The sequence below is a fragment of the Rhipicephalus sanguineus genome, chromosome 2 (genome assembly GCF_013339695.2).
Source record: "Rhipicephalus sanguineus isolate Rsan-2018 chromosome 2, BIME_Rsan_1.4, whole genome shotgun sequence".
NCBI lineage: Eukaryota > Metazoa > Arthropoda > Arachnida > Ixodida > Ixodidae > Rhipicephalus > Rhipicephalus sanguineus.
Genome location: NC_051177.1, coordinates 14,843,962 through 14,857,499, shown reverse-complemented (window position 1 = coordinate 14,857,499; position 13,538 = coordinate 14,843,962). Strand labels below are relative to the sequence as shown.

The window sequence follows — 13,538 nt, the reverse complement described above, 5'->3', positions numbered from 1 at the left end:
GAGTTAGGAACATGTCATCTCTTTCAGATCTGTACCGTGCAATCCGTTTAGACCTGTACACTGTTTCCTGAAGCAAGAAAAAGTCACAGTTTCGCCGCAACGGCGAAGCAATGAATGCGATAGCAATAAATTGGAATGTAACGCGAAGAACGGAAAGCAGCTCGAAATTGTCAGCGCGTCGCTCGAGCCCAAAGGACACACGAAAAGAACGCACACAGGACGAGCGCGAACTATCATGCGTCACAGCTCGACACTTGAAGCGCACTGCTCAAACATAAAGCAGGACGCACGAAACGAACGAACAGGTACACACAGGACGAGCGCGAACTGTCACAGTTGTTACTTATTTCTGTTTGAACAGCGCGCTCCTTTCGCAAACGCGGCCGCTGCGAAGTGACCTTCGTACGCTCTGTGGCTTCACAGCGCGGACATCGCGGGGAAAGCACAAGACGTGCAACCGCCCGCTCCAGGGGGCAGCCGGGGCGGCCGCCCCCTTCTTTCCTCGAGATAAGCGCATGAAGGCGGCCACGCCCTGTAGGGCGAAGATTGAAAAAATCTCCCGAAATATGAAATAAGACCACGTGACTGCGCTCATGCGCCACCGTTTTGCAGCGCTCTCAACTATGTTTCGAGCGACGCAATAGTGCGCGCGAACCCTCAACCTATCGCTTATAAGAAACGCCGCTGCTTGCTTGCCGTGTGCAGTTCTCAAAAGTGCTGACGCGCTCCATGGGAAGGCGATGCCTAGAGCTGCGGCCGCTCATTTCGCGACGGTCCGCGTCACTATACAATAGCCACTGTGTCGAAATGAATCAGTGCTGAGATCTCAAAACCTTGAACTTCGAAAAAGAAAAAAAAATAGTTAACAAGAAAATACGAAAAATAGGAACCCGTAACACCCATTGTAATCAAATCGAAGCCATGAATGCTTGTGTGTCTGTCCCTTAGAATGACAGTAAGCTGAGCCAGTTGGTAGGTATTCATGTTAAACCTTTGAGACGCTATGTACACAATGGTGTACACCACTTGGTTTTGTTATTTGTATCGCCTAGGTGCTAAGAAAGAGCAAGATACACTGAGCTTTGGATGAATTGAACCTCCTGCATAGTAAATGTGTCTTCATTTAACAATAGTATTGAGAGTTGGGCTAGTGGGTACGGTAGCATGTTTGTGTGCAGCTTCATTTAACTTCACTTTGCAGTACTGTTGTATATGATCACTTTGCTAAAGCTACTACCTTATTCGACGAGTCATTCGACGTGCCGCTTCCCACGACACGCGTCAAAAGTGCAATTTTTCTGTGCCCAACATGAACATAACCGAAAGCGAATTTGCACTACATTCTAGCCTGAGATTCCAATCTTTCTATGCGGAAACAGAGCATGAATGGCTTCAGAATAAATAGATATTTATTTACATATTATTTATTTATTTATTTATTTATTTTTACATACTGCAGCCCTGTGAAAGGGCTATTGCAGGAGTGGGATTATACAGTGCAGAAAAGGTCGCAGCAAACAAAAGATACACGAAAAGTAACAACAAGAACAATTTGCAACAATTAAGGAATTACACTTTTGTTATACATAATGACTTTCAACAAGAATAGAAACATAATCATTCAGGGGGAGTGAACGAATGTGGCCAGGTATGGAATTCCATAATTCTATAGTGCGGGGAAAGAAACTATACTTAAATGTGTCAGTGCGCGCAAATAAGGTAGAAAGATTAAGTTTATGGAAGTTACGCGTAGAGGAAGGCTTGGCAAAGGACAAAAAAGCTGTGTTTGAAATGCGATATGAATTATTGATTATGTTGTGCAAAAATTTTAATGATTCCACATCACGGCGTACCGAAAGAGGTTCTAGCTTTAGCTCATGTAGGGCTGATGAGGGTGAGAAATAACGGTCGTACCTGCGAAAATGAAACGCGCAGCTTTCTTTTGAACCGCTTCCAGTCTGATTATGTCGCATTGTCGATAAGGTGACCAGACCGTGGAGGCATAATCGATGATAGGGCGAACAAGAGATTTATACATTAAAAGTTTAATATCTTTTGGGGCATTCTGCATTGTTCGACGTAAATATCCTAATTTTTTTAGGGCTTTAGAACATGTTAGGGCAATGTGAGTATAGGATGATTACCATAACATACATAAATTAACGTATTACGACATTATTTTTGTTGCAATATATTATCGACTGCCTTGAAATAACATTGTATTGATTTGATGAACTTACAGACATTTCTTCATAGATGGCATCCCAAAGGGTTAGAGATACAGGACGTGCAAACACGCCGACTAACAACTGCAAAGGCGCAGAAGAATGGTGTTTTTGTGCCTTCTTTCTTTTCGGCCATTGTGCGTCTTTGCAGTTAGTCCGCGTTTGTGGTGTCTTGTGTCTGTCATTCTTTCTTTCTTTACATGTGCTTCGCTCGCTGGCGGCACTATTCCCGAATATGTTTGCGACAATCAATGTTGTATCTTACCCACCGTGGTAGCCGTCGTGGCGGTACTGTGGTTTCTGCTTCGTTAGAAATAAAGTTTCGGTGGCGAGTGAGCGTCCGTGTTCGTCGTTCTGTTTGCTGGTCTCTTCTTTCAAGGTGGTCACGGTGCTCGGCTCCTGAATCAAAAGCCGTGGTTCGGATCCCGGCACGGGCGAACCCATTTCGGTGGAGCCGGAAAACCACTGTGTCGGGCGACGTCAAGGCACGTCAAAGAACCACAGGTGTCGAAATTTTCCAGAGCCCCCCAGCGCCGCACGCCTCAAACCACACCGTGGTTTTGGGTAGATAAAACACCATGAATTATTATTACCCGCCGTTAGATAGAGCCAAATGATTCTAACACGCAATCAGGCCAGGTCCCCCCCTCCTCCCCGCTGGCTACGGGCCTGACTTAGGTGTAAGTAGCCCAAGTAAAAGTGCCGGATGCTTACGCCCTTGAGGTACGAGTCGACCACCCGTCCCTGTTCGTGGGTGAGGTAGGCGATGCGACCGCATTGCGACGTGGCTGCTGCCCCAGAGGAGGCCACACGCACGCGGTCCTCGAAGAGGTCCCCATTGCGAGCGGGGGGCTCCTCCCGCAGGCTGCGATACGCGCCGATCAGCAGCTGCGCCGAGTCCGCGATCACCGCTTCTTCAGCCTGTTACGAAGAAAGAACCTTTTTTGCGCTTCTTTCACTGTGAGAACGCGACACGGAACGAGTACGGAAGTCTACCACCAATTATATCCAGAAGCGGCATCATGATGGTGACACTAAAATATAAGAACACGAGAAAGAAAAAAATAACATGGGCGTCAGCAACGGAGATAGAACAGTTTTCTCGATGATAGGGAGAGAACTTACGCATGCTTTTCCGCTTGTCACAAGTATAGTGTCCTAGGACAGGGGAGTGCTCGGAACGGCCGCAGCACCAATGTACAGAAAGTGAAGCCCAAACAGGGTCAATCCTCTTGTGGCGCTGCGATCCGTAGTCTGCAATGTGTCGTTGTTTAAGAGTTGAGCGCGGCTCCTCCAAAGTGGTGCAGGGGTAGAATGCCCGCTTCCCACTCAAAAGCCCCGGGTTCAGGGGCGTAGCCAGAAATTTTTTTCGGGGGGGGTTCAACCATACTTTATGTATGTTCGTGCGTGCGTTTGTATGTGTGCGTGTATATATACGCAAGCAAAATTGAAAAATTTCGGGGGGGTTTAAACCCCCCAACCCCCCCCCCCCCTTGGCTATGCCCCTGCCCGGGTTCTAATCGCAGCTGTAGATGGTGGGTTTTTATTCTTAGTGTCACCTTTTATAGCAGTATTGGTTTTCCTTTGTTTCCTATAACTTGCTTATGTAGCTACGTATTGCTAAAAAAAAGTAACGTAAAATGTGAAATCTCGTTTCGAGTCTCGTAGTCGCAAAAATCTCGGAGGCCATAATTTACGTTTTTGTTGAATCCCGGGTGGGGGCGCTGCAAATAACTACGCTCACTGTCAAATTTCTTCTATTTTACTTCACATTTCGCGTTACTTTTGGAAGCAACACTTAGCAACTGGAGCTAGTATTAAGAAGCAAAGGAAAACCAATACAGCTTTAACAAGTGACACTAAGAATAAAAACCCACCACCTAAAGCTGCGATTCGAACTCAGGCCTTTTGAGTGGGAAGCGGACATTCTACCCCTGCACCACTTCGGCGGAGCCGCGCGCAACTCACAAACGACGACACATTGCAGACTACCGATCGCAGCGCCGCAGGTGGATTGACCCTGTTTGGGCTTCACTTTTCGAAGCTCGCTCCGAGCACTCTCCTGTCCTATTACACTCTATCGCAAGGTTTCGAAAATCTCGCCTTGCTAAATATTGGCGAGCGGAGACGCGTACGTAATCCCTCTCCTTATAATCGAAAGAACCGTTGTTAAAGGGACTGTCTACCGTCCTCCATCGCTTTTTTGTTTTGTACCGCAATAGAAAGCGTACCGCCTGAAGTGTCCAACCCTGCAGTGGTTTCTCTGGAAAGTGAGTAGAAATTTTTAAAACAGAATTTTCCGATCTGCGTTCGGTCTCCTCCCATTGGCGTGAAACATGCCCACAACACTGGTTGGTGGAGGCGATGATGATTGTAGTGCCGGTAAAAATTAAAACCGAAAGCACATGTGATTTCTGTAGGATTACTCTATTTTCGCTGAACACTAATATAATGAATGTAACAGTCGTTTTCAGCGCGCTAGCGGTTAAATGAAGCCTTAAGGCCCGAACACACGTACGCGTTGCAGCGCGTCAACGCGTGACTTTTTGACGCGGCGTCGCACCCTCTCCCTATGGAGAGAGAGGGCGCGCCGCTACTCGAAGCTGCGTGCCCTCCCTCCACATAGGGAGGGGGCACGGCGCCGCGTCAAAAAGTCACGCGGTGACGCGCTGCAACGCGTACATGTGTTCGGGCCTTTATTATACGATTACAGAACACTTGTTTTGGGAATCGCAGTCTATGCGGTTATTTTAGCGCTGCTGCCGCTATCCAAGTCAAGTTGATTCGTCAAAAAGAGACGATAAATGCACGTCTTCACAGCGCAGCACGTGTGAGACATCCAAACAACAATACAGTGGCACAGTACAACCAGCGCGGAGGGCCGCATGGCCTAGTGCATGAGTTGAAGCAGACGAAATCGAAGACGGCGCCGTAAGCAGCGCCATCGGGTGCCTTTTTGGAATGCGTGAGAAAAAAAAAGCACTCTCTGACGCAACGAAAAGCTGCCTCAAGAGCGTAAAATACAATTTCAAGGTATACATGTTTGTTTTCAAGCAAAATGGATCTATCTGCGATGATTTCTTGTCCTACCAGTAGATTGACCACATCGCTGTTGTATGACGCTAGCGGTCATGCTTTCACAATTTTCAACATCAAATTAAAAATATAATTTCTTTTTTATGGGGCAAAAGCATGCTTGTTGCCGCCAATGTGACGAACGATCTTCTCATTTTCATCCGAAAATTCTTTCCGAGCGGTAGACAGTCCCTTTAACGCCCGCCCTATACTTTTTATTAGTGGCGGCAGAGAATTCCGAGGTGGCCTTAACCGCATTGTGCACATTGTTACGATTCACTCTTAAACGATCGTTCAAGCACCTTCCGGATTGCCCTATGTATTTCTTCCCGCATGACAACGACATAAGCCTTACACAACAGCGATAGCACAGGGCACAAAACGCCGTCTGTGTTTTACAGGGCATCGCAGTCGATTTGCAGCTGGAGCATTCACAAGCTTACAAAACTTTGATAGCTTTTACGGAGCGAAAAGATGCCAGCGCGTTGGCCAATATTTCTCAGCATGCGCGAAACGTTGTGCGCATAAGGGGGCACTGCAACACAGCTAGGAACGGGCGCATTTCTGAGGCGAGTGAATAACAGAAAATGCACGTACGTCCAAGCCTAGACGATAACATACCTCGGAAAGTGCTGTCTTTATCGCTCCAAAAAAGAAGAAAGGCCCCGGTCGCACGCTGTGACGTAGGAGCTTGTGCCGCTGTCAGTTGCTGTATAGCCGCATAGTGGGTGCACAGTGTTTTAACCTTCTCAAGTGCTTTTTGGCTTGCTGTGTTTGTACTGCTTTGAAACGGCTCAGATAGCCAACATACGTATGCGCGGATGCTTGAAGTGCGTGCGGGAGTGAACTTTCTTCAACAAACTTTCAGTTGTAAGTCCCCCACTTTTTTTCGCTGACTTTATTTTCATCCCTGTTCTTCGGTACGTCTCTGACCGGCACGCGAAATTCCACAGCAGGATGCTTGGTAGTTCTGTTAGCAGTAAAGTCACCTCGTTAAGTAGAAATTATGCAATAACCCAGACGGTTTCGCTGATTTTGTAGCCCAAGTAGCTGTCGTCTATTCTCTTTTTCAGGAGTCACTTTGTTTTTGTGCAAAGACACCTTGTTGTAAGGTGTGAGCACATATTCGTTCCACCATTTGTTCAAACAATCTCGTACCTTCGTTATCAGAGAAACGTTATTAAGTGGTGTATCGTAAATTTATCACCGTAAGAGCAATAGAATAACAGAAGCGCCAGTCTTAATTTTGTCGAACCCATATGTTGAACTTCCCGGCATGGCAGCCAATGTTTGCTTACCGTTGTTTTGTAGTTGTAGGCTTGCGTCAATTCCTCGGTGTTTTGGAACCTGAACGCCGTGATGTTGACGGCAGCGAATTCAGTGACTCCTTCAAGGTACCGGTGGCTTACAACCTGCGATAGACACAGACGGAACCGTCAACTGCTGCATCCTCTTACTAAACATCCTATGATGTCTAAGTTTGTAAGGTACTATGCAACACGGCCTTGTAATCTTCAATACTGTCTTACAATAACTTGTATCACGATATATTCTATCAGCATCTGTATACTTGGTACGTAATTTGACGTATCGTGTTTCTTAATATCAACATGCATCGAACCATCCACGAGGACACCTAGAGTTACAGAAATCTAGCAACTGACGCCATGCAACTAAAGGTCGTTCTCAGAAACGATTCTACCATTTCTAATGCGAATTGTTACTACCGGAGAAGTAGAGGAACACTTTCCATTTTGACCCAGCGGCTGTCTGTCTCCATTACCTTGGCTGTTACGCACACATACAAACGGAGGCACGAACATACCTAAAGTATGGTTGAACTCCCACGAAAAAAGACTCCACGCAACGGAGTTTCCGAAATGCGAGAGCAGCGCAAGAGCCTAGCGAGCAAAAGCAGCCAAATTGAGCCGGGCCTCAAGCGAACGCGACTCGTGCGTGCTTGCCGCAGGACCTGCTTCAAGCCCATCCTGCGCTGCTGCTGCTCACGCGAACTGCCCGTAGATCGTCTGTCCCTCTCTCTCCTGCGCTATACTTACGATGGTATTTATGTCCGAACTCGCCCAACCAAGTCCGTAGCCAGGATTTCTTTCGGGGGTGGGGGGGAGATTTAAGAGAAACACCGATTTTTATTACTTATTTTCGGTAAAACACCCTACTCCATCAAAATCCCGGCTACGGGCCTGCGCCCAACATTCAACGCTTTTAAGCGCCAAGAAGAAATGGACGCGCAGGTCGCCTTACTATTTTTGGGACCGCATTTTGTACCATGAACTTGAAGCCACTTGAAACAGACATACAAGGATTCCGCCTTAGAAGCGACATGTTCTGTGGTGCTATGATACAAAAAACGAGATGAACCAAAAATAACAGCGCCCGTCATTAGAAGTAAGCATAGACATAATCAGTGAGATTAAAGATTTTGAACAACCAGTACCTAGAACTTTTTTCGCACTGACCTCTTAATTTATTGGGCACGTTGTACTTGCTCACTTTGAGTTTGCCAGTGCTGAAAGCTTATTGTTGCGGGGAGACGTCGGAAGAGAGGTGTACAGTCAAACCCTTCTATATCTAACTAGGTTGAACGAACTATCCTTCATATCGAACTGTATTCGAACACGACAGTGCTTTAACGTCAACGCATAGCAAAATTTACGGCTACATCGAGCAAAAGTAGCCGGAATACTTGATATATCGAACATCAGGCAGTGCGAAACGCCTCTAGAAGTTGGCTTTCCCCGACAAGTTTGTTTTTTCTCACGGAAGGGCACTTTCCCGCATGTGTTTGGAAGAGTGAGCGGCGTGACTAAAGTAGAAACTATCGCTTGCCATCGCGTGTTTTCTCCCATGATTCCTCGTCATCGGGGCCGTTGTGCGGGGTCCGCTTGTTAACGCAGTGGCTGCCGTAGAACAGAAGGACTCTCCGCAAAGCTGGCGTTCGTCAACACAGTCGAACAGAGAAAAAAGAAGTCTGACGCCGCCGCTGCGCACATGATCCCAAGAATCACGCTGAGTATGATATTGAAAAACAACGCCGAAATTAGGGCCAAGACAGACCAGAGGCGCCCGACGAGTACGCATAGTTGCATATAAAGATGTTCAGTCTATGTTTACATTCATACCGCATTTGCTCGCCTACAACCCACCCCCGCATATAACCCCGACAACTAATCACGAAAAAAAATAAGAACAAAGTCCCCGCGTGTTGCTATAAGCTGCCTTCTTTGCATTACGGGGAAGCTGTTAGCGTGAAGCCAACTTGCGCACCGAAATTCGCATCGAAATTAGGGCGAATTCTTTAAAATTTTTATATCGAATTATACAATGTATCGAACTAATTCCTGTTTTTTTACAATTTACAATATTTGCGAAATGTCAGCGATCGGGGTCACAACAACAAAGGTGGCGAAAAAAGAGCCAACCCCTTTTCTTCGCCCCTAGATAGGCGCCACCCTCCGACGTCGAAAGCAGCGACTCGGTGCGCCAGAGCAAACAGAGTAGTGAGGAAGTTCACTGTATACAGGAACGTCCGGTATATGATAAGCATTTAGGTGGACAACGTGAAGGATGTCGGTGCGGGGTTGAGTCGATGGGGCAGAAGACAATAGTGCGATTTCATGAGTCACTTGGCGGCTTACACGGCCGGCTTTAGAGAATAGAGGCTTTTCGGAAAGGCCAACACGGAATGCTGGTTACCAAAGGAGGACAAAATATCCAGGAAGAAAGCGGGTGTTTCCGTGACGGCTATCATAAACGAGATCGGTATCCCGACAAGCGAGCACTTGACGTGCATGTTCGGCGCGGGCTCTTGAGCATACGCAACAGGTGGCCAAGGAGGCATCGGCGTGTCCAGAGGCAACGGCCGAATAATAGGAAGAAAGGCGAATAACCAGCAGTCTCGACGAGGAAACTCATTACGAGTTGAAACAAGCAGATCTATATTTCGATCGAGCTTTTAATGGTAGTATAAGCGCCAGTTTTTACTCTACAGCCTGACTTCTACTTGTACACATAAGATGCCCTGCATTAGATTCTAAATTCGGAGATGGTTATCACCTTTAATTTCCCAAAAAGCCTTAGGGGAAAATCGCTTACAGTTATCATACAATAAGCACTAAACATAAAAATAAATACCTATCTCTGTGATGCGCCCTCTAATAACGCAATGTGCCAGTGTATTAAAGTGAAGTGTCGTCCTGTAAATGTGATCATGGCCGACATGAGCACTTACGGGCCTCGCAAGCACGTAGTGGTAGTTTCTCCTGCCCATGTAGATATCCCTGACGTGCCGGATTACGATGTCCTTGGCGAGCTCGTGGTCGCAGTCGAGCACGACCAGCTTGCGACCGTGCGGGTCGGCGCGTTCCATGCCTGCCAGCACCGCGTGAGCCGAACTTCCGTCTCGTGACACTCGCAGCATCCTCGTGATGGCGAGCTGTTGGTGACCCTCTGGTGGCTGCAGCAACCGACCCAGCGTGGCCAGCGCTGCGATTTGATCATAATAATTGCTGACTTCCATGACTGATGGAGGCAGATTTCCATGATTGTGAAATCAGCCTCCTCGAAAGAACGTGACCAATATCTGTAATGTGAGGGTGCGAGCGCAGTCGGACTTCTCGTATTTGTTCCCTTCTGCTTAATAAAACCGACAGTTGATCGTCTGTCCTGTGTCGCTCCACTGCTCGTCTTTTTGCGCTGCTTTTGCCGTAAAGATCAACCAAGTAGCCGAGTTTTGCACGCTATTGCAAGTCCCCTCAGCCTCATCTGTGGCCGTGGCTAGCTACGCCTCTTTTGCTTATGGGCTGCAACAGTATGAGCACCTGTATAAGGCATTTTTTCTGAAAGCGATAAATCCACAGGGACATCGCTACCAACAAAAATGAAATAATATGTGTTACCATGGCCGGAGTCGTAAAAGAAGACGGCTGAGCGAAAGCTCCATGCTTGAGCGAGGTCAAGGACGGCTGGTGTCAGGTCAGGCATCATGCTAACCCCCAGCACTGGCACCAGTGTTGCCGTGTTGACCGTGTCGTCGGTGGCAACAGCGCCGCCATTTTCAGACACGCAGTTTTGGCCAGCTGTGGTCGTGATGCGTGGCACGTTCGTGTTGGCGAACAGCGAACGGACTGACGCATCTGAAAGGCCCGATGTCGAGATGAGCACGGTCGTCACTCCCAAACTCAGCTGCCGGCACACTGGAAAAAGAAGTGGACAGTGAAAGCACAACTGTGGTTGACCAGGTTGATGGAGGTGGCGGAGAACATGACGGCGTGAACAAAGAGAGACGCCGAGTGCTCCCGAATGCGCTCACGTTCGTGCGTCACTGTGAAAAGGTCGTCTTCGTGTTCAGCCGCATACGCGCTGATTTCGATGCCCAAGCGCTTGGCGTCCTGGCTCGCGTTGAAGTTTCTTATGGCCTTCTCGAATTCCCGCCATGCTTCGCGATGATTGGGTTTAAGCAGCACGCCTGCATAGTGAACAAACACACACGACAGATTAGTCCCTGAAAGTTGAATAGCTACTTAGAACAAATCTGCACAATTAAAAATCACCAAACTCAGCTTCACCATAAGACAATCCGGCATTGCGATTTACAAAATCATTCAAAGTCTTTAGGTAGGCCGCTTCTCGAGTTCACACCCCTAAAAAAACTTCCGCGGACTCTCCTTGACCCAGTTTAGATGGCAGGCATGCACTGCGTAGGCAGGAAACGAGCACAGTTGACCCGATGTGATGGCCGGTGTAAGAAGACTCTGGAAAGAGACTTTCTCCAGTAAAGAAAAATAGCCCTGTCTCACCGAGAATATATTTTCGAACAATGAGAAAAGGGCTGCTGTTAGAGAGAAGGAAAAAAATGTCGCCCGTATCTTCCCACGGGGGAACTCGAGTAAATGCGTCGCAGAGTGGTGGGGGTATCGCGTGAATGTTGCGTAATTGGGTTTCGCAGAAGCGTCGCGCTGCCCGAGTGATGGATTCGCTGCTCGACGTTCACGAACGGTTGCTGCTTCTCGAGCACGACGTTCAGGATCCACAGCCCGTCGTTGCCGTTTTGCAGCTACTTGTCGTTCCCCGAGTGAAGGATCCGCAGCCCGTCGTTGCCGTCTCGCAGCAGCTTCTCGTGCACGAAGTTCCGGGTCCGCAGCTCGCCTCAAACGCTTGCGTTCAGCGTCGTATGCTCGTCTCTTCGCAGCCTTGTCTTCTGCGTTGCTTGCTGTTGTTGACGCCGATGACGGTGAGGGTGGGGTAACGTTGCCTTCAACGAGTGGTGGGACGCTGATTGAAGGTACTGTTGCTTCCATCGCATCTACTCGAGTCAAGCAAAGCGTCAAGTCAAGCGAAAGCCAAGTAATGACGCCCTTGACTGAATTCCGAACGCGCGCTCCGCCGCTTATATACACACCGCCCGCGTTCGAGCGAGAGGAGGGAGGGAGGGAGAGGAGAGGCCTGCTGTCGGCACGAGACGAGCCGAGCATGCGAGGGAGGGAGAGGAGAGGCTTGCTGCCAGCACGAGGCGAGCCCAGCATGCGCAGTGGGGGTGTGGACGGCGGCCGACGCCGCAGGTGCGACCATGAAATGCTCCGCATTTAAAAAATTAATGTTTGCGCTAAGTCCCACAAAGCTTGGCACAGCGAAGCACGGACCCGTCGCTACTCGTACTCCCCGTCGACCGACACGTCAAGCTTCGAGATGCGCGGCTTCCTCCTCGGGAGTACGCACTTTCTTAGGACGCCCCGAGACTGGCTCGGCACGATAGGGAGCAGCCAGCTATGCACTGTAGAGCGGAGGTTGCGCGCGATGTCTCCGTCAAGGGACGTGCCTTAGCTGCTGCGCATGCGCGGCTTGGCCAGATTGTGGTATCTGGTCGCTCTCTCTCTCTATTTCTTTATCTCTATTTCTTTATCTCTCTTTCGTTCCTCTTCTCTCTTTCTTTCTGCATTTCTATTCCTCTACTTTCTTATTCTTTCTGTGCTACGCTTTACTCTCTCCCCTGCTCCTTTCCCTCCTCCTCACCATCACACCGCTCCTCCTCACGCTCACTTCCTCTTTCCCACCCCTTGCTACACTATACTATGCAAGGCTATGCTATGCTCTGCTATTGTGCCTGGACAGCCGCGTGGTTAGGACGCTCGCCTTCGGATCGAGGGTACGCGGGTTCGAATCCCGCCTCCCGAAGAATTTTTTTCGGCAAGAATTTTTCTCTTTCTTTATATCTTACTTTCCGTCTCGCTCTCTGTACTCGTTCTCTCCCCCATCAGGGTCATTACAGGCCACGCCGTAGCGGTGAGTAGTGGGATTTGCCCAAAGTCTGTGGCCCGTACCCGTTCATGGGGATGATAGTTTTGCGGCAGGGTCGACATTTTACGGCCGGCTTAAACAGCCTTCGCTGTTAAAAAAAAAAAAAAAAAAAGATGTGGTGACAAAGAGGAACCATATATGTCCGCAAGATCACCGCTGCTGTCATGACACTATGCCATGCCACATAGTATTGGTGGTTCTGAACTCATTGAAGGAATGAAGGAAAGAGAGGAAAGGCGGTAATGTTAACCAGTGTAGCATAACCGGTGTGCTACCCTGCACATGGTAAAGGGATGGCGGGATCGAAAGTTAGAAGAGAAAGGCTGAACTCATTGAGATTCTTACAAAACCGAATAAGGCGCGACGGCCAGCACTTTTCAATGGAGGTCGCGCACTTTCGTCGTCGCTCAGAATATACATGATGTTCTAAGAAGTATGAACGGTGAGTGACTTAGATTGCGCAATTGGGATTCGTCGATTTTAGAAACGCCAATTTCTCTCTAACTAAACAAGCGCTGCGAAGATTGTAGTGTGACATGTAAACAATGCTGGTGGAATTATTTCCACTTCGCGGAAGAGCGCCATGCAAGCTGCCGTGGTGCGGCTGAGGTGTTTCACTGCTAAACTCGAAAACACCGGTTTTATTGGCGGCCACATTTAGATGGGGGCGAAATGCAGTAAAGCACTTCGATTCAGGCGCATGTTAAAGAACCCCAAACAAACTGCGAAAATTGATCAGGGATACCTGATAATTATATCGTGCATTTAACACGTAAACCCCATCAATTTAACATCGTGGTTTAGCGCTAAAAAAAGACAGACACATGTGAGAGACAGGACAGGCGCTGTCCTGTCCTGTCTCTCACATGTGTCTGTCTTTTTTTAGCGCTAAACCACGATGTTAAGTACTCACCAACTCGCCCA

General features: G+C 48.3%; 1 protein-coding gene across 1 annotated transcript in view; it reads right to left on the bottom strand.

The window, feature by feature from the left end:
• Positions 1-13,538, bottom strand: part of LOC119382442 (glutamate receptor 1) — a 50,034-nt gene that overhangs the window by 23,684 nt on the left and 12,812 nt on the right. The window contains exons 2-6 of the mRNA XM_037650143.2: positions 10,630-10,785; positions 10,217-10,513; positions 9,550-9,803; positions 6,599-6,712; positions 2,940-3,146 (exon numbers count right to left, since the gene is read on the bottom strand). Of these exons, the coding sequence (XP_037506071.1) occupies positions 2,940-3,146; positions 6,599-6,712; positions 9,550-9,803; positions 10,217-10,513; positions 10,630-10,785 (1,028 nt within the window). The remainder of the gene's footprint in view (positions 1-2,939; positions 3,147-6,598; positions 6,713-9,549; positions 9,804-10,216; positions 10,514-10,629; positions 10,786-13,538) is intronic.